The 18993-nt window shown below is 39.7% G+C and overlaps 1 protein-coding gene across 4 annotated transcripts in view; it reads left to right on the top strand.

Annotated features, from left to right (window-relative positions):
- The window catches only part of GDPD4 (glycerophosphodiester phosphodiesterase domain containing 4), a 179749-nt gene that overhangs the window by 36781 nt on the left and 123975 nt on the right, over window positions 1-18993 (top strand). For all 4 annotated transcript variants that reach the window (XM_086678387.1, XM_086678386.1, XM_086678388.1 and 1 more), the window contains exons 4-5: window positions 10981-11074; window positions 18868-18927. In XM_086678387.1, coding sequence (XP_086534513.1) covers window positions 10981-11074; window positions 18868-18927 — 154 coding nt within the window. The remainder of the gene's footprint in view (window positions 1-10980; window positions 11075-18867; window positions 18928-18993) is intronic.

Below are 18993 nucleotides of genomic sequence, written 5' to 3'. Positions count from 1 at the left end.
GAGTTGGAGTTTCTGGTGGTGTTCTCTGGTCCTTTCTGGTCTTTGTTGCTTTTGGTCTTTTTTTTTTTTTTTTTTTTTTTTTTTTTTTTTCATCTTTTCTCCCCTCAGAGAATCCCCCTCAAAATTTCTTGCAGGCCTGGTTTAGTGGTCACGAACTCCTTTAGTTTTTGTTTGGAAAACTTATTATCTCTCCTATTTTGAATGACAGCCTTGCTGGATAAAGATCTTGACTGTATATTTTTCCAATTCAGCACATTGGATATATCCTGCCACTCCATTCTGGCCTGCCAAGTTTCTGTAGATAGGTCTGCTGCAAACCTGATCTGTCTTCCTTTGTAGGTTAAGGATTCTTTTTCCCTTGATGCTTTCATGATTCTTCCCTTGCCTGAGTGTTTTGTGAATTTGTCTATGATATGCCTTGTTGATGGTTGGTTTTTGTTGAAACTAATGGGAGTTCTCTGTGCTTCCTGGATTTTGATTTCTGTGTCTTCCCCCAGGTTAGGAAACTTTTCTACTATTATTTGCTCACATAAACCTACCCCTTTTCCTCTCTCTTCATCTTCTGGACCCCCCTATGATTTGGATGTTATTCCTTTTTAATGAGTCACTGAGTTCTCTAATTCTTATATCATTCTCTTTTGCCTCAGTTTCCCTCTTTTTTTCTACTTCATTATTCTCCATAAGTTTGTCCTCTGTATTGATGATTCACCACTCTGCTTCATCCATCCTTGCCGCTAGGGCATCTATTCCAGATGGCAGCTCGATTATAGCATTTTTAATTTTGTCCTGACTAGATTTTACTTCTTTATTCTCTGCAGAAAGGGATTCTATGCTATTTTGAACCCCAGCTAGTATTCTTATTATCATGATTCTAAATTCTGGTTCAGACATCTTGCTTGTTGATTAAGTCCCTGGCTGTCATTCCTTTCTGTTCTTTTTTTTGGGTGAATTCCTCCATTTCGTCATTTTGAAGGAAGAAAAAGAATTAATAAAATAAAAAAATTTTAAATAGAAATTAAAAACAACACAAAAAATCAAATAAAGGATGCTAATTCCTAGGTGTGTCTTGGCCTGGTTTTGAAAGAAGCTTGACAGAATAGAAATAAAAAGAAAAGAAAAGGAAAAAGAAATGGAAATGTTTGAAATTTAAGAAAATCAATACAATAAAATAGAATAAAATGAAATGATGACAGTAAAATAGAATTTAAAAAATTTATTAAAAAATAAAGTACAAAAATTAAAGATCCTTTTTATAGAAATGGAAAATAAAAATAAATTCTGTATTCAAGAATGAGAAAAGAAAAAAAATTGAGTAGATGTACCAGTGAACAGGATGAATACAATTGAAATTACATCCACTTTCCCCTAGAAGTCAAACTATGAAGCACTTTATAGTCTGTAAACTAAGCAGGTAGAGAGATTTTGTGGTGTTCATCTAGCATGATTGGCCCAGTTGGACAGGGCTTGGTATAGCGGCTCCATTCTCCCCGAGACGTCACTGCTTAGTTTACTGGCATGGATTGTTGTGGCATGTGTAGGCGTGTATGTGCATGTGCAGGAGGGGTGAAAATGGCATCACCTAGGGGCGCCTGGGTGGCTCATTTGGTTAAGCATCCAACTTTGGCTCAGGTTATGATCTCACAGTTCGTGGGTTTGAGCCCTGCATTGGGCTCTGTGCTGCCATCTCAGAGCCTGGAGCCTGCTTCAGATTCTGTGTCTCCCTCTCCCTCTGCCCCTCCCCCGCTCATGCTCTGTCTCTGTCTCTCTTTTTCTCTCTCAAAAATAAACGAACAAAGGGGCGCCTGGGTGGCGCAGTCGGTTAAGCGTCCGACTTCAGCCAGGTCACGATCTCGCGGTCCGTGAGTTCGAGCCCCGCGTCAGGCTCTGGGCTGATGGCTCAGAGCCTGGAGCCTGTTTCTGATTCTGTGTCTCCCTCTCTCTCTGCCCCTCCCCCGTTCATGCTCTGTCTCTCTCTGTCCCAAAAATAAAATAAACGTTAAAAAAAAAAAAATTTTTTTAAATAAACGAACATTAAAAAAAGAAAAGAAAATGGTGTCACCCAGCTACCTAGTCTCTAGTATCAGAATTCTGTATTCTTGCTGACCAGCAATCAGCAAGAGTTTCCGTCCACTCCCTACTTCTATGCTGCACATGACCAAGCCATCAACCTGCCAGCTGGCACCTCCCTTCTGAGTTTTATCTAAGATGGGGCTGTGTTTCCAAACCCTTCACTTCTGAGGGTCCTGCAGCTTTGACCTGCTCAGACCCTCTAGGGGAGGGTCTCGCTGAGCACTGGCTGGGTGCTGGCCAGCCCCCTGGTATGTTTGTATGACTGTCATGCTGCAGATGTCCAGAGACTATGGCTGGGTGCTAGCCCACCCCAGAAGTTCATGTGATCGTGTAGCAGCAGCGTTTCAGGGATTATGGTAAATCACAACACCCATCTGGCACCAGACTTCACCCCTAACATCCTTGTTCCAACACCAGCAAATGTGGCTGTTGTCTGGGGTCCGCTGGGACCTTTGCCTGTGGGGAGGCCACATAGCCTGTACCAAATGTCCTCCCAACAGGGGAACTACCTCTCCTCGTGTGGCCTGAGGACCCCTTGGACTTCACTGCTCCTGAGGATTAGCTCTTCCCACCAGAGCTCTGCCAGTATTGAGCTGCGGAGTTTCAAGCTCCGTGCTCTCCTGTTTATAGCATCGTAATGGAATTCAAACCCTCTCCTTTCTCCTTTCTTTCTTTTTTTGTTTAGCCCCTTGCAGTCCCTTTCTCCTTTCTTTTTTGTTCCGTCCACTCTTTCTCTTTCTCTCCAGCTGCTTTTGTGGGGTAAGGGAGTGCTTTTCCTGTACTTTCCCCCCGTCTCTGTTCTTTCTCCTCAAGCAAAAGCAGCTCTCTACCCTCTGTGGCTTCTCTCTACCCCAGTTCACCTCTTCACACCACATACCTGCTGAGTTCTGTGGTTCAAGTTGTGCAGATCGTTATGTTAATCCTCAAATCAGTTTTCTAGGTTTGGAAACTATTTGCAAACCATTTACAAGATGGTTTGGTGTTGATTTAGCTGTATTTCAGGGACAAGAGAGGGAGAAAAAAGTTCCATGCAGCTCTGCCATCTTGGCTCCTCCTCCTGGCTGAGGTCCATTTCCATAGTGGGTCTAGCACATCCCAATCCCACTCTATGGTTATTTCTCTAGTTTTGGAATGCATAGTTGGAAGAAACATACTCAGCAGCAAGCAGAATTCTCACTGAATAGTCCATTATCAAATAGAAATTGTATACATGAGTGTGCTCCCACAGGTTCTAATGTCACAAGTAAGTTTTATGGGCAGTTTTACCATTGTTACTATACCAAACTACTGAAAATTGGGTGGCCTAAAACAATATCTGTTTATTTTCTTATAGTTTGTAGGTCAGAAGTCAGTCATGCTCAGCTGGGTACTCTGCTTAGGATCTTATAATACTGAAATCAACATGCTAGTTGGCCTGAGCATTTATGTGTAGACTGGGTGAGAATCCACTTCTTGGTTTATTCAGTGTTGGCAGAATCCATGTATTTCTCATTGTAGGAATGAAGTGCCCTTTCTTTGGTGGTTGTCAGATGGAAGTTGTTCTCACCTTCTCAAAGCCAGTGAATTCTTTAGCTTGTGCCTTCTCTATCTTCAGAACTAAGAACTGTGTGTCAAGTCCTCTTAAACTTCAGATTTCTGAGTTCTTCTTTCTCATTTCTCTTACTTCCTTTTATGCCCTCCCCTTCTGATTTTAAGAGTTCATGTGGTAACACTGGATTTACCCAGATAATCCAGGTTAATCTCCCTATTTTAAAGTCAGCTGTTTAGTAACCTTAATTACGTCTGCAAAGTTCCTTTTACCATCTAATATAATATCATCACTGGTGTGACACCAGAGGACAGAATTCATGGGGGCCAGAATTCTGCTTGCTCCTCTCTCCTTCCCTCCTTCCCTCCTTCAATATGTATATGTATATGTATATGTATATGTATATGTATATGTATATGTATATGTATATGTATATATATATATAGTATGTATGTATGCATACATACACACACATTTTTCTCTTTTTTCATAATAGGGTGTGTCAATAGTAGTTAATCATATATATCAGTACTTAAACTGGAGGTATAACCATCACCCTGTGGTGAGAACTCTAACCTCTTTTGGAGAGAGGATTGGTGTATTTTTGGTTCTATGAGAGACCATTGCATCATATTAGAAAATAAGAGTAGTTAGTAGAGGTGTGTATGGATTCCAAGTTGACGATGAGTGGGCTGTGATCCTATATTATCTGGGACTGCTAAACTGAAACTACATTTCTAAGAATTCTGTTGCCAGTATAGGATTGGGTTAGTTTTAGGTACACGAGAAAGTTGCATAAAATTTGCATGTGGGAAGTGAATCAGCAGCCATTGTTTTATAATCTGAAGATCACTGATGTGCCCAGGCATTATGGCAGCCTTCATGCTGGGGCATGGGGTGGTACCTTGGCCTACATACTCCCTACTCCTGCCATCTCTTTTTTTTTTTTTTTTTTTTTTTTATGAAAAAGTTGCTTTTATTTTTTTTTTCATTCTTTATTTCTGTTATAATATTTTGTTTTTTTTTATTTTTTATTTTTTTTATTTATATATGAAATTTATTGTCAAATTGGTTTCCATACAACACCCAGTGCTCATCCCAAAAGGTGCCCTCCTCAGTACCCATCACCCACCCTCTCCTCCCTCCCACCCCCCATCAACCCTTAGTTTGTTCTCAGTTCTCAACAGTCTCTTATGCTTTGGCTCTCTCCCACTCTAACCTCTTTTTTTTTTTTTTTGTTCCCCTCCCCCATGGGTTTCTCTTAAGTTTCTCAGGATCCACATAAGAGTGAAACCATATGGTATCTGTCTTTCTCTGTATGGCTTATTTCACTTAGCATCACACTCTCCAGTTCCATCCACGTTGCTACAAAAGGCCATATTTCATTTTTTCTCATTGCCACGTAGTACTCCATTGTGTATATAAACCACAATTTCTTTATCCATTCATCAGTTGATGGACATTTAGGCTCTTTCCATAATTTGGCTATTGTTGAGAGTGCTGCTATGAACATTGGGGTACAAGTGCCCCTATGCATCAGTACTCCTGTGTCCCTTGGATAAATTCCTAGCAGTGCTATTGCTGGGTCATAGGGTAGGTCTATTTTTAATTTTCTGAGGAACCTCCACACTGCTTTCCAGAGCGGCTGCACCAATTTGCATTCCCACCAACAGTGCAAGAGGGTTCCCGTTTCTCCACATCCTCTCCAGCATCTATAGTCTCCTGATTTGTTTATTTTGGCCACTCTGACTGGCGTGAGGTGATACCTGAGTGTGGTTTTGATTTGTATTTCTCTGATAAGGAGCGACACTGAACATCTTTTCATGTGCCTGTTGGCCATCCGGATGTCTTCTTTAGAGAAGTGTCTATTCATGTTTTCTGCCCATTTCTTCACTGGGTTATTTGCTTTTCGGGTGTGGAGTTTGGTGAGCTCTTTATAGATTTTGGATACTAGCCCTTTGTCCGATATGTCATTTGCAAATATCTTTTCCCATTCCGTTGGTTGCCTTTTAGTTTTGTTGGTTGTTTCCTTTGCTGTGCAGAAGCTTTTTATCTTCATAAGGTCCCAGTAATTCACTTTTGCTTTTAATTCCCTTGCCTTTGGGGATGTGTCGAGGAAGAGATTGCTACGGCTGAGGTCAGAGAGGTCTTTTCCTGCTTTCTCCTCTAAGGTTTTGATGGTTTCCTGTCTCACATTCAGGTCCTTTATCCATTTTGAGTTTATTTTTGTGAATGGTGTGAGAAAGTGGTCTAGTTTCAACCTTCTGCATGTTGCTGTCCAGTTCTCCCAGCACCATTTGTTAAAGAGACTGTCTTTTTTCCATTGGATGTTCTTTCCTGCTTTGTCAAAGATGAGTTGGCCATACGTTTGTGGGTCTAGTTCTGGGGTTTCTATTCTATTCCATTGGTCTATGTGTCTGTTTTTGTGCCAATGCCATCTCTTTTTTAGTTTCTCTGTGTCCTAGGCCATATAAGTGTGCAGCTCAATGACCAAAGGCACCAACTTTTTCTACAGGTCATTCTTATCATCAAGGTTGGAGGCAGTGTATTGTAACTTTGCTAAATTAACATTCTTTTCTGTGGAGCACAGGGTGCTGGATCATGAGTCAAGGCAACAACAGTAGTGAGTGGTGGTTCAACAACAGGCCACAAGAGAAATCAAAAGAGAGAAGTTTATTACTTATAGGTACTAGAGGATGTACATGGCACACGTCAAGGGGGCACATGGAAGGTCAAGGCAGAGTTTAGACAGAGAAGCATGACTTAGGCACATGCCTTTATCAGTGTCCTTGGATGGAGTGGTTACTGGGCTAGGACCAGATTGGTCAATTCAAACTAAAAGAGCAGGAGTTTGGTAAGCCCCATGAGAGTCATATCTAAGGGGCACATAAGGCATACAGGTGCCAGGGAGCAGAGGAAATCTGATCCCAAGGGCTGTTGGGGGAGTCCTATCAGGAATTTATATTTGCTTGTGACTCTGGGATGCTGTATAGGGCATGTGTTTCTCTGAGGGGGCTAATGTCAGTTTAACTTCCTTGCAGCCCACTTGGCCAAACAAAATGGATGTTGAGGCAGCAGTACCCTGGACTAGCTTAGCTAAGTGCTTGACCCAGTGAAAGACAGACACAGGTTCCATTGTGTGTGTCCACATGGGTTTCAGTTTACCCTCATGTGTTTCAGTTTGTTCTTGTGGGTTCCAGTTGCTCATTGTAGAGTTTAGTTCTCTCATATGTCAGGTTCAGTTTTCCTTCCCGACTGCTGGCCTGAGTTCTAGCAACTTTAGGCCAAATATCAGAGCAGATGTAACAGACTTATATAGCCTTCTCTAGTGGCTTCTATAACAGCATAAGGTCTGATCCCTATAGTAAATCCTTTACTGACTGATCCCAGACCAATAAAATATTTTAATCATTTTGGAGAAGTTCTCAGCCACTCTCTTTTCAGATGTTTTTACTTAATTTTTTATCACCTCTACGTTTGGAACTTCAATTTTATGTATATTAGACCTCCTTTCTTTATCCCCAGGTGTCTTACTTTTCTTTATTTTTTGTATATTTGTTCGTGTGTCTCTGTTTCATTCTTGATATTTTTTTCTGACCTATACTTTGTTTAACAAATTCTTTTATTTTTTTAAATTGGTCTCCTTTTAAATAGTTCTATACTGAAATTCTTAATTTTGTCACAGTCTAAACATTTTAGGGATATTTATTTATAAGTCTGTGTCTAATACCTTTCTTACCTAGATATGCCAGAGATCTTTTTATGTTGTCATCTCTTTAGGCATTCACTAATGTGGTCTCCTATCCTAGCATGACTGATTGTTTTGCTTGAGCGCAGTATTATATATAATAAGTTGTATAGGTAATTTGAGACCTTGAATTACATTATGTCCTCTCAGTTACTCTGACAAATACCTAGGTGTATTAGCAAATCCTGTTCACCTTAATTCAATATTACATACTTAAATTGTTCAAAGCTATGATTCAGTCCCCCAGAAGCAGTCTATTTTTGGTTTGTGCTTACTCCTAAGATTTAGCCCTAGAAGGTCCTAAATCAAAGTGTAGAGTGTCTAGCAGATTACCTTCCCCATATTTTTGTCCTCCTAGCCCTGCAAGATGTCTCTATCTCAGCCACTTCTTCTAGAGAAAAATCACCCAAATGACAGTTATGTATTGTGGATTTTCCTCTCTTACTTGGATCTTGGTTCCATAGTTCCTCACTGCTTATTGGCTCCCTGGTGCCTTCATTTAGATTTTAAAGAACATATCATCCAGCTTTTTTAGTTGTTATTCCCTTTTAGAGCAGAATTTTTGATGGGGTAACTATCACTTCCCTTTTCCCCCCATGTATGTTGTGGGGTTAGACATGTCTCCCCATTCCTTATGTTATGTGAAAGTTATGTGAATGCCTCACCACAATGTGTCTTTTTTTCCCCCTCAGAATTACTGTCAGCTGACAATAAATTGGTGGGACTAATATAAAGCATTGTGGTATGTAGGAAATGTATTTGGGGAAGGTACAAGAAAGCTGCATCTTGCAGCTATGGGAAAGCAGAGAAGGGGTCCTGGAAGGTCTCTTTAAGCATTGGTGCAGCAAATGTGGATTTAGGTGAGGAGGCTGCATTGACTAGTCTGCCCTAAAAAGTCTTTCTGTATTGAATGAGAAGGCCTCCATCTAAAAGGGGGATGTGATTATGCTGCTAAGGGGATATAAAGCAAATGGCCCAGAGCAGGGAGAAAACTGCTTGAAAACACTAAGTCAGAAGAAGCCTGCATTGGACAATCCATATGGAGTGAGCCTACTGTATATTCCCAGCAACTGTATATTTGCAGATTAAAGGAGTGATGACCAAGAAAGACTTCCTTTTTTAAGTTCCACTGATGTGTAGGCAGTCACTTAAGCTAACTCCTTTTCATTCTTCTCACTCCCTTTTGTTATCTCCCCCCACCACATGCACACACCACCACTTAGAATGAGTACAGATTAATGGGACAGGAAGAGGTAGAAAAGGGAGAGAGGGAAATAAAACCACAGCTCTTCCTTTGCCTGAAGTTCACAGCAGATGAATTGAACTAATAATATTTATGTGTGATTGAATATACAAAATAAGATTGAAAGGAAGTAAAAAAAAAAGAAAAAATCTAATGTAGCCAGGGAAATGATTAGAAAAGGTAGAGGCGCCATTAAATGGCAAACCTTAACTTTCCATTCTCACTTGAAAGCAAAGTTGGTGTTGCTTCTTGGTTAAGCTGTTTGATTAATCCTTTGGCTGTATCTAGACTGATACTAAGTCCATCTTTCATTTTTTTCCCCAAGAACTTTGTTTTTTTTTTTTTTATTATCCCTGTGCTCATATTGAAACATCATATTCTTGGGGTACCTGGCTGGCTCAGTCAGTAGAACATGTGACACTTGATCTTGGGGTTGTAAGTTCAAGCCCCATTTTGGGTGTAGAGATTACTTAAAATCTTTTTTGAAAACCCGAAAGCATTATATTCTTGTTACATGGATGTTAGTCCTTCCTTTATTTCTCTAAACATCTTAAATATATTTATTTTGTGATTCTTTTCTGATTGTGCCATTATATTTTCTTAAGTGCAAGTTTTTTATTTGTTGGCTTTATTGAATTCATTTGCTGACATTATTTGATGCTTTCGGATATCTAGTTGTGAGTTCATATTCTACAGAATACTATTCCCAGTGTCTTGATTTGGGATAGCTCTCACTAGGATGGCTGATTGCCTGTTTCTTTGTTCTTGATGTGTCTTAAAGCCTGTGAGGAAAGAGAATTTCCTTTATTGATTTTAATGTGGTTATATGTTCACTAATCTAAATTTTTATATTATTAAGTTATAATTTCTCCAGGTTTTATATGAAGAGAAGGTAATTCCTGTTATTTGGAAATGAGTTCAAATTATTTGACATATAATACGTAGACCAGAATAACACTGTTTCTCTTGGCATATTATTAGCAGCTTTCTCTCATACATACTTAAGGAACAGAACACGTTCGAACTGTTTTTAAAGGGCCCAATATATATATATATTTTTTTTTAATATATGAAATTTATTGTCAAATTGGTTTCCATACAACACCCAGTGCTCATCCCAACAGATGCCCTCCTCAATACCCATCACCCACCCTCCCCTCCCTCCCACCCCCCATCAACCCTCAGTTTGTTCTCAGTTTTTAAGAGTCTCTTATGCTTTGGCTCTCTCCCACTCTAACCTCTTTTTTTTTTTTTTCCTTCCCCTCCCCCATGGGTTCCTGTTAAGTGTCTCAGGATCCACATAAGAGTGAAACCATATGGTATCTGTCTTTCTCTGTATGGCTTATTTCACTTAGCATCACACTCTCCAGTTCCATCCACGTTGCTACAAAAGGCCATATTTCATTTTTTCTCATTGCCACGTAGTATTCCATTGTGTATATAAACCACAATTTCTTTATCCATTCATCAGTTGATGGACATTTAGGCTCTTTCCATAATTTGGCTATTGTTGAGAGTGCTGCTATGAACATTGGGGTACAAGTGCCCCTATGCATCAGTACTCCTGTATCCCTTGGATAAATTCCTAGCAGTGCTATTGCTGGGTCATAGGGTAGGTCTATTTTTAATTTTCGGAGGAACCTCCACACTGCTTTTAAAGGGCCCAAATATCTTAGCTCTAGCATAGAGCAGTTCATATGGTGGCTGTGATTGCAGCTGTATATGAAAACATACATGCAAATGGACAGGGAACATGCCAAAATGGAAAACATTAATTTTATTATTTATTTATTTATTTATTTATTTATTTATTTATTTATTTTTAATGTTTATTTCTGAGACAGAGAGAGACAGAGCATGAGTGGGGGAGGGGCAGAGAGAGAGGGAGACACAGAATCAGAAGCAGGCTCCAGGCTCTGAGCTGTCAGCACAGAGCCCAACGCAGGGCTCGAACTCACAAACCGTGAGATCATGACCTAAGATTAAGTCAGTGGCTCAACTGATTGAGCCACCCAGGCGCCCCAGAAAACATTAATTTTATTAAGGTGGTGAACTTATGGATGGCTTTTTCTCTTTTGACATTGCAGAATTTCTGTATTATTATATTGCTTTTTTTAAAAGAGGACATAAGTTTTGAGTATATATTCTAAATAATTAAAAAAAAATCATACCACTTATACAGAACCCCACTAAAGTACTCAGTTGCCTATAGGATAAAGTTAAAACTTTCAACTAAATATCTCCAGAGCTCTTCACAGATCTATTCTCAGATTTCTTCTCTTACCTCCTTCCATTTTCCTAAGCCTCATCTAGTCCAGTCTTATTCCCTACCCTTGACACAGACACTGCTTATTGCTGCTATATTTTAAAAATTGAAACACATTTTTGCAGGGTCATTTTTCTAGGTACAGGATACTGGTTCTTTTGGTCCATTGTTTTGCTGAGTTTATTTGGGATCCTGAGTGCCTACTCTTCATTGCTGGTGGTGAGTAGTGTTTCATTGCTGTTGGTGAGTAATGTTTCATGTTTCCCCTACTCTCTTCCCAAGTAGCCTCATGAGGTGCTCCTGTCTAGGATGGTTTCCAATTGGTGCCGGGAGTCTTCAGAACCCAAGATTACTCTTGTATTAGCAGAGTTGGAGTTTATATTAGCTATTTGAATCTTAGGCACAAGGGATGGATGGAGGAAAAAAAGGCTTGTTCTACTAGAGGATCTGTCTTAAAATCTTCCCTTTGAAAGGGTAGTAGAACATCCTTTTTCTAGTCTTATTTCATGGCCTATTTTATGGTTCATTCAATGTTGTTATTTTCAACACTCAACAGATTCACATTAGCTGTACCTTTACATGTTGAGCTATCTCATTTCATATTTAATCTCCTGAGAACCAGTCTTCCTTGGCCTTACAAATTAGGTAGTTTGTCAAACCTATCCTATTGTGCAAATGCTAGTCCTCAAGAGGACGGTTAAGATGGCAGTGGAGTAGGGTGACTCTAAGCTTGCCTCCTCCCCCAATCAGCTAGATAAATATCAAATCATTCTGAACACCTAAAAAACCAATCAGAAGTCTTAGAGAGCTAAGCTGCAAGTCTAAAAACAGAAAAAATGACCCATGGAAGATAAGAACTGCAGAGGGTTGATGTGTGGGAGAAAAGAGCTGAGGGTGCTGTGGTAGGGAGAGATCCTGATTGGAGAGAGGTGAACTAACAGTGAAGAAAAAAAGTGAAAATACTCACAGAGAACTGTACAAGAAAACTGTTCCCCAAAACCATTGATGGGGGGAAAGGAGAAGGTTTCAATACCACCAGTTTTTTTTATAAATAGTGGAGCGCAGAGTCTGAAGTTTCAGAGCTCAGTGCCTGGTGGTGCTCTGGTGAGGAAGCAGGGTAGAGCCTCGGGTTTGGGCAAACGAGGTCTAAGGATCCCCTGGATCACATGGGAAGAAGCAGTTCCCATGCTTGGAGTGCATTTGGTAGAGGCAACTCAGCCTATCCGTGGGCAAAAGACTGGACAAGTGCCATAGAGCTGCCCTATCACTAGTATAGGAACAAAGACATTGGCTGAGGACAGCAAACCCTGGAACTGGCTGTGTTGTGATTTACCATAAGCTCTGAGCCACTACAACTGTGTGGTCACGTGACTATTTCCTGGGACAAGCCAGCACTGGCCATGGCATAGCAAGACCATCCCCCAGAGGATAAGAGTGGGTCTGAGCCATGGGGGTCTCTGAAGTGTGGGGTTTTGAAACACAGCCTGAGATAGAACCCAGGAGGGTAGCACCACCTAGTAGGTGGATAGCATGGACACAGACGGTGAAAGGCAGGGTTCTGATGGAAGGTGGGATTACAGATGATTTATTGTGCCTCTGTGAGGGTGGGAACTTCCCACTCCAGAGACTAGAGAGCAGGGTGAAGCTATTTTCACCCCTAGCCAGCACTGATTGACCTCAGTGGGCTAAACACCACCAAGTGGAGAATGGAGCCATTAAACTAAGCCCCACCCCCCTGGGCCCTCCAAGCACATCTCTATTAGGGCAAATGCACCTGAGAACCAGAGCAGAGGGCCCTTCCCCCAGAAGAACAGCACAAACCCCTTCCATGCACTAAGTCTAATGATCATAGAGTGCTGCAAAACTTCAGCTATAGGGGAAGCAGGATCTAGCTTCCTTTGGGTTTTTTGTTTGTTTTGCTTTTGTGTTTTTTTCCCTTGGGTAAGGAAAGAGCAATTTTTATTTTATTTATTTTATTATTTTTTTAATTTTTAATTTTAATCTTTTTCTATCAAACTTCTCTTTAAATATTTTAAAAATTATTTAAACTTTGTTTTTTCTGAGAGAGTACATGTGAATGGGGAAAAGTGGGAAAGAGAGAGACAGAGAGAGAGAGAGAGAGAGAGAGAATATATCTCAAGCAGGCTCCATGCTCGGTGACATGGGCTCAATCCCACAACCCTGGTGTCATGACCCAAGCTGAAATCAAGAGTCAGACACTCAACTGCTGAGACACCCAGGTGCCCCATCAAGCTTCTCTTAGCAAACAAACCAAAACACACTTAGGATCTAGCTTCATTATTATTTAAAAATTTTTATTTTATTATTTTTTCTTGTTTTCCCCAAAATGACAAGACAGAGGAATCCACCCCAAAAGAAAGAACAGGAAAAAAATGACAACCAGAGATTTAATCAATACAGATGTAAGTAAGATGTCAGGACTAGAATTTAGAACAATTATAATGATTCTAGCTGGGCTGGAAAAAAACATAGAAGACTATACAGAATCTCTTATTGCAGAGATAAAGAGCTAAAATCTAGTCAGGCTGAAATTAAAAATGCTATAACTGAGATGCAGACTTAAATGGATGCTATGACAGTGAAGATGGATGCAGAGGAGGAACAAATTAGTGATACAGAAGATAAATTATGGAAAATAATGAAGCTGAAAAGAAGAGGGAAACAAAAGTAATGAATCACAAAGATAGACTTAGGGAACTTAGCAACTTATAAAAAGGGACTAACATTCGTAAAATAGGAGTACCAGAAGATGAAGAGAGAGAAAAATGGGCAGAAGGTTTATCTGAACAAATTATAGCTGAATATTTCCCTAATCCGGGGAAGGACACAGACATCAAAAACCAAGAGGCATGGAGAATTCCCATTAAATTCAACAAAACCTGACCATCACCAAGACATATCATAGTCAAATTCACAAAATACATAGACAAAGAATCCTGAAAACAGAAAGGGAGGGAGGAAAAACCCTTAACCTATAAGGGAAGACAGATTGAGTTCACAAGAGATCTGTCTACAGAAACATGGCAGCCAGAAGAGAATGGCAGCATATATTCAATGTGCTGAATGGGAAGAATATACAGCCAACAATACTTTATACCACAAGGCTGTCATTCAGAATAGAAGGAAAGATAAAGAGTTTCCTAGATAAACAAAAACTAAAGGAGGTCAGGACCACTCAACCAGCTCTGCAAGAAATATTCAGAGAGATTCTTTGAGTGGGGGGAATAAAAGACCAAAAGCAGCAAAGACTATAAAGAGATAGAGAAAACACTAGAAACACCAACTTTAAAGGTAACACAGTGGCACTAAATTCATATTATTCAATAATCACCCTTAATGTAAATGGACTAAATGCTCTAATCAAAAGACATAGGGTATTAGAATGGATAAAGAAAACGAGATCAATCTATATGCTGCCTACAGGGTACTCATTTTAGACCTAAAGACACCTGCAGATTGAAAGTGAGGGGATGGAGAACCATCTATCATGCTAATGGACATCAAAAGAAAGCCAGAATAGCCATACTTATATCAGACAAACTAGATTTGAAAACCAAGATGGTAACAGGAGATGAAAGGCATTATGTCATAATTAAGGGGTCTGTCCATCAAGATCTAACAATTGTAAATATTTATGCCCCCAACTTGAAAGCACTTAAAAATATGCATGAATTACTAACAAACATAAAGAAGCTCAGTGATAATAACAATAGTAGGGGACTTTGACATCCCACTTCCAGCAATGGACAGATCATCTAAGCAGAAAACCAACAAGGAAATAATGGCTTTGAGTCACACACTGAAATCTATAGAATACTTATAAAAGGAATTGAAGAGGACACAGAGAAATGGAAAAGCATTCCATGCTCATGGATTGGAAGAACAAACATTGTTAAAATTTCTATACTACCCAAAGCAATCTACACATTTAATGCAATCCTTATCAAAATACCACCACCATTTTTCACAGAGGTGGGACAATCCTAAAATTTGTATGGAACCACAAAAGACCCTGAATAGCAAAGCAATCCTGAAAACAAAAAACCCAACTGGTGGCTCCATGATTCTGGATTTCAAACTATATTATAAAGCTGTAGTCATCAAGACAGTATGGTACTTGGCACAAAAACAGACACATATCAATGGAACAAAATAGGAAATTCGGAAATGGACCCACAACTCTATGGTCAACTCATCTTCAACAAAGCAGGAAAGAATATCCAATGGAAAAAAGACAGTTTCTTCAGCAAATGGTGTTGGGAAAACTGGACAGCAACATGCAGAAGAATGAAACTGGACCTCTTTCTTACACCATACACAAAAATAAAGTCAAAATGGACGAAAGACCTAAATGTGAGACAGGAAACCATCAGAATCCTAGAGAAGGACACAGGCAACAACCTCTCGACCTCAGCCAGAGCAGCTTCTTACTAGACATGTTAGAGCAAAGGAAACAAAAGCAAAAATGAACTTTTGGGACCTCATCAAGATAAAAAGCTTCTGCACAGTGAAGGAAACCATCAACAAAACTAAAAGGCAGCCTATGGAATGGAAGAAGATATTTGCAAATGCCATATCTGATAAAGGGTTAGTATCCAAATCATATAAAGAAATTATCAAAGACAACACCCAAAATGCAAATAATTCAGTTAAGAAATATGCAGGAGACATGAATAGACACTTGTCCAAACAAGATATCCAGGTGTCTGACAGACACATGAAAAGATGCTCAACATCACTCATCATCAGGGAAATACAAAGCAAAAACCATGGTGAGATACTACCTCATACCTGTCAGAGTTGCTAAAATTAACAACACAAGAAACAATAGGTATTGGCAAGAATGTAGAGAAAGGAGAACGCTCTTGCACTGCTGGTAGGATTGCAAAGTGGTATAGCCACCCTGGAGAACAATATGGAGGTTCCTCAAAAAGTGAAAAATAGAACTACCCTAAGATCCCTAAGATCCAGCAATTGCACTATTAGGTATTTTCCCAAAGGATACAAAAATCACACTTGAATAGGTACATGCACCTCGATGTTTATAGCTGCGTTATCAATATTAGCCAAACTGTGGAGAGAACCCAAATGTCCGTTGACTGATGAGGGGATAAAGAAGATGTGGTGTGTGTGTGTGTGTGTGTGTGTGTGTGTGTGTGTGTGTGTGTGTGTGTATGTGTATTTACAATGGAATATTACTCAGCCATCAAAAAGAATGAAATCTTGCAATTTGCAATGTTGTGGATGTAGTTTGAATGTATTATGCTAAGCAAAATAAGTCAAGTCAGGGAAAGACAAATACCATATGATTTCATGCATATGTGGAATTTAAGAAATAAAACCAATGAACATATGGGGTGTGGAGAAAAAGAGGGAAACAAACCTTAAGAGACTCTTACAGATAGAGAATAAACTGAGGGTTGATGGAGGGATGGGGGTGGGAGATGGGCTAGATAGGTAATGGGCATTAAGAAGGGCGCTTGTTATGATAAGCACTGGGTGTTATATATAAGTGATGAATCAGTGAATTCTCCTGAAACCAATATTTCACTGTATGTTAACCGACTGGAATTAAAAAAAAAAAAATTGAAACACACAAAAATACCAAATGCTATTCCTCTAGTCCAGGGGCTGAGTACATTTTAGCAAGTGTTTTGGCAATATTGACTGTCTCTGTTGCTGACATAGTGGTGTAGTGTGGTATGAGAAATTCAGGCCAAGTAAGAGAAAAGTCTGTAGAAGTGGAAAGCTTATGGGAGGATAGCTTTCAGGTAATGGGAGTTTTCCAGTGTGCACTTACACATAGGACATACATATCTTTCTCTGATTTCAAAATTCCCTTTCCTTAATTTTTTTAATGTTTATTTATTATTTTGAGAGAGAGAAAGCACGAGCGAGTGGGGGAGGGGCAGAGAAAGGGAGACACAGAATCTGAAGCAGGGTCCAGACTCCAAGCCATCAGCACAGAGCCTGATGTGGGGCCCAAATCCACAGACTTTGGACTGTGAGATCATGACCTGAGCCAAAGTCGGTATCCCAACCAACTGAGCCACCCAGGCGCCCTGATTTCCTTTCTGATATAGAAAAGCCCAACCCCCCAAATGCGTTGCCATTTGCATTTTTCAGCAAATTTGTTAATCATTATATGAATGATAAGTACTGAGTATACAGTGATCAATAAAATATATGCAGTTTCCATTTTCATGTAGGGCACTTCAAAGAGATTGGTATGAGATGTAAAGTTATAGTAATGTCTTGATGAGTTTAGACTCTAGTAGGGCAACTAAGTCACAGACAAAAGTAGCTAACACAGGCAGAGCATTATATTTGTCATTAGGCCTAAAAAAAGTTCTGCATGGGTTCTGAAAAGGAAGAGGCAACTTGCAGCCAAGAAGATTAAGTAAGACTTCTTGTAAGAGGTGTCACTGATGGGATGTTGGATTTGGACATGTGTATATGGGGATCAGGGAAGAACATTCCAGGCTGTGGGAACATCAAGACAAAGTTGGCAAGACAAAAATATGGAGTGTGACTAGATCAGAGGGAAAGGTCAGTTCTGTTAGAATGTAGAACATAATGAAGAATAATTGGGAACCAGGCTAAAAAGATAGATAGGCTTATGACAGATTTTGGAAGGTCTGGAAAGTAAGACTAAGCCATTTGGCATAAGTCAGATTTCTATTTTAGGAAAACCATCCTGGAAGTTGTCGTGTGGAGGGTGGCTGTAGGCAGAGAGGTTGGATAGAAACTTCTTTTTAATGGGGAAAATGCAGGTGAAAGATGTGCTCTGAGCCAGACTCTGGCCACTGAATTGTATTGCTTTTATACACAGTGAACATGAAATGAATGGTGTCATTAGCTTCTAAGGTGGGAATGAGTTCTAGTGTCTAATAAAGCAATATATTACAACAAACTTTCTATTCTGCCCTCCTTTTGGATATAAGCAGTAGCAACAACAATGAACAAAGAGGAAAACCTGAGTTCTATTTCTGTCGTTAGGTTACTTTGTAACCTTGGTCAAGTTGTATACCCTTTGAGCCTCAATTTCTTTTCTTTCAAATGAGAATGATAATATTTAATAAAATGACATTTTATGGGGCTGGATAAAGAACAAGTGAAATAAGATACATGAAATGATTTTGATAAAAAGGTTAAGAGCTTTATAAAGTCCAACTCTTGTTAATATCCTAAGTATCTGAGGGTTCTGATTTTGTTTGCATCTCCATACTGACTTGGTGACTGGCTAGATTTACAATCAAATCTAATCGAGATTTATTGAATAAATACCAAGGGTTAACAACAGTGGTTAACAGTTGTAACAATGGCACTGATTTCTCAAGAAAAAGTTTTTCTATTTTTAAATTTTTTAAGTTTTTTTTTTTTTTTATTTTGAGAGAGAGAAGAGCAAGTGAGTGCATGCATGGGGGAGGGGCAGAGACAGAGGGAGAGAGAGAATCCCAGGCCGGCTCTGTACTGTATGAGGGCTCAATCACATGAACCATGAGATCATGACCTGAGCTGAAACCAAGAGTCGGATGCTTAATTGATTGAACCACCCAGGCACCCCAAGAAAGAGCTTTTAAATAACCAATGGAAGGGCTGGCCCTTGTCCTCTCTTTTGTCACAAGTGGGTCTAAGTCATACCAGGAATACAGTTCATCATAGGGAAAATAAATTGGTAGGAACTCAGGAAGGATATCAGTGTGGTGATTGTTATGAAATACCAGAGGCAGTAATAATTTTGGGGGTTGCTGGTGAAAATTGCAAATAGAAGGTGACATTTGAATTGCCTTTGAAGCATCAGTGGCATGGGGAGGGAGAGCTTTTCAGGCAGAGGAGCAGCATGACAAAGTACCAGAGGCTGACAAGTGCAGGTATAGCAAGAAGTGAATGTAATCCTAGACTCTGAAAGGAATTTTGAACTACAGAACAGTGCTTTGGACAGCAACTTGATTTCAAAATAACCTCCTTTTTCTTCTTTGCTTTTCCAGGTACTTGCATTTTTGTTGGTTTGGGAAGGGTATGAACTATACCTGCACTGGTGTCATAAGGTAGGACACTGAACCTTCTTAGGAGACTTTGGGCCAGGATTGAATGTGCCTCTTAGGCACTCAGCA

Source organism: Puma concolor, chromosome D1 (assembly GCF_028749965.1).
Source record: "Puma concolor isolate L17-30 chromosome D1, mPumCon1.1.hap2, whole genome shotgun sequence".
NCBI lineage: Eukaryota > Metazoa > Chordata > Mammalia > Carnivora > Felidae > Puma > Puma concolor.
Note: the sequence above shows the minus strand (reverse complement) of the source record. Positions and strands in the feature narration are given on the sequence as shown.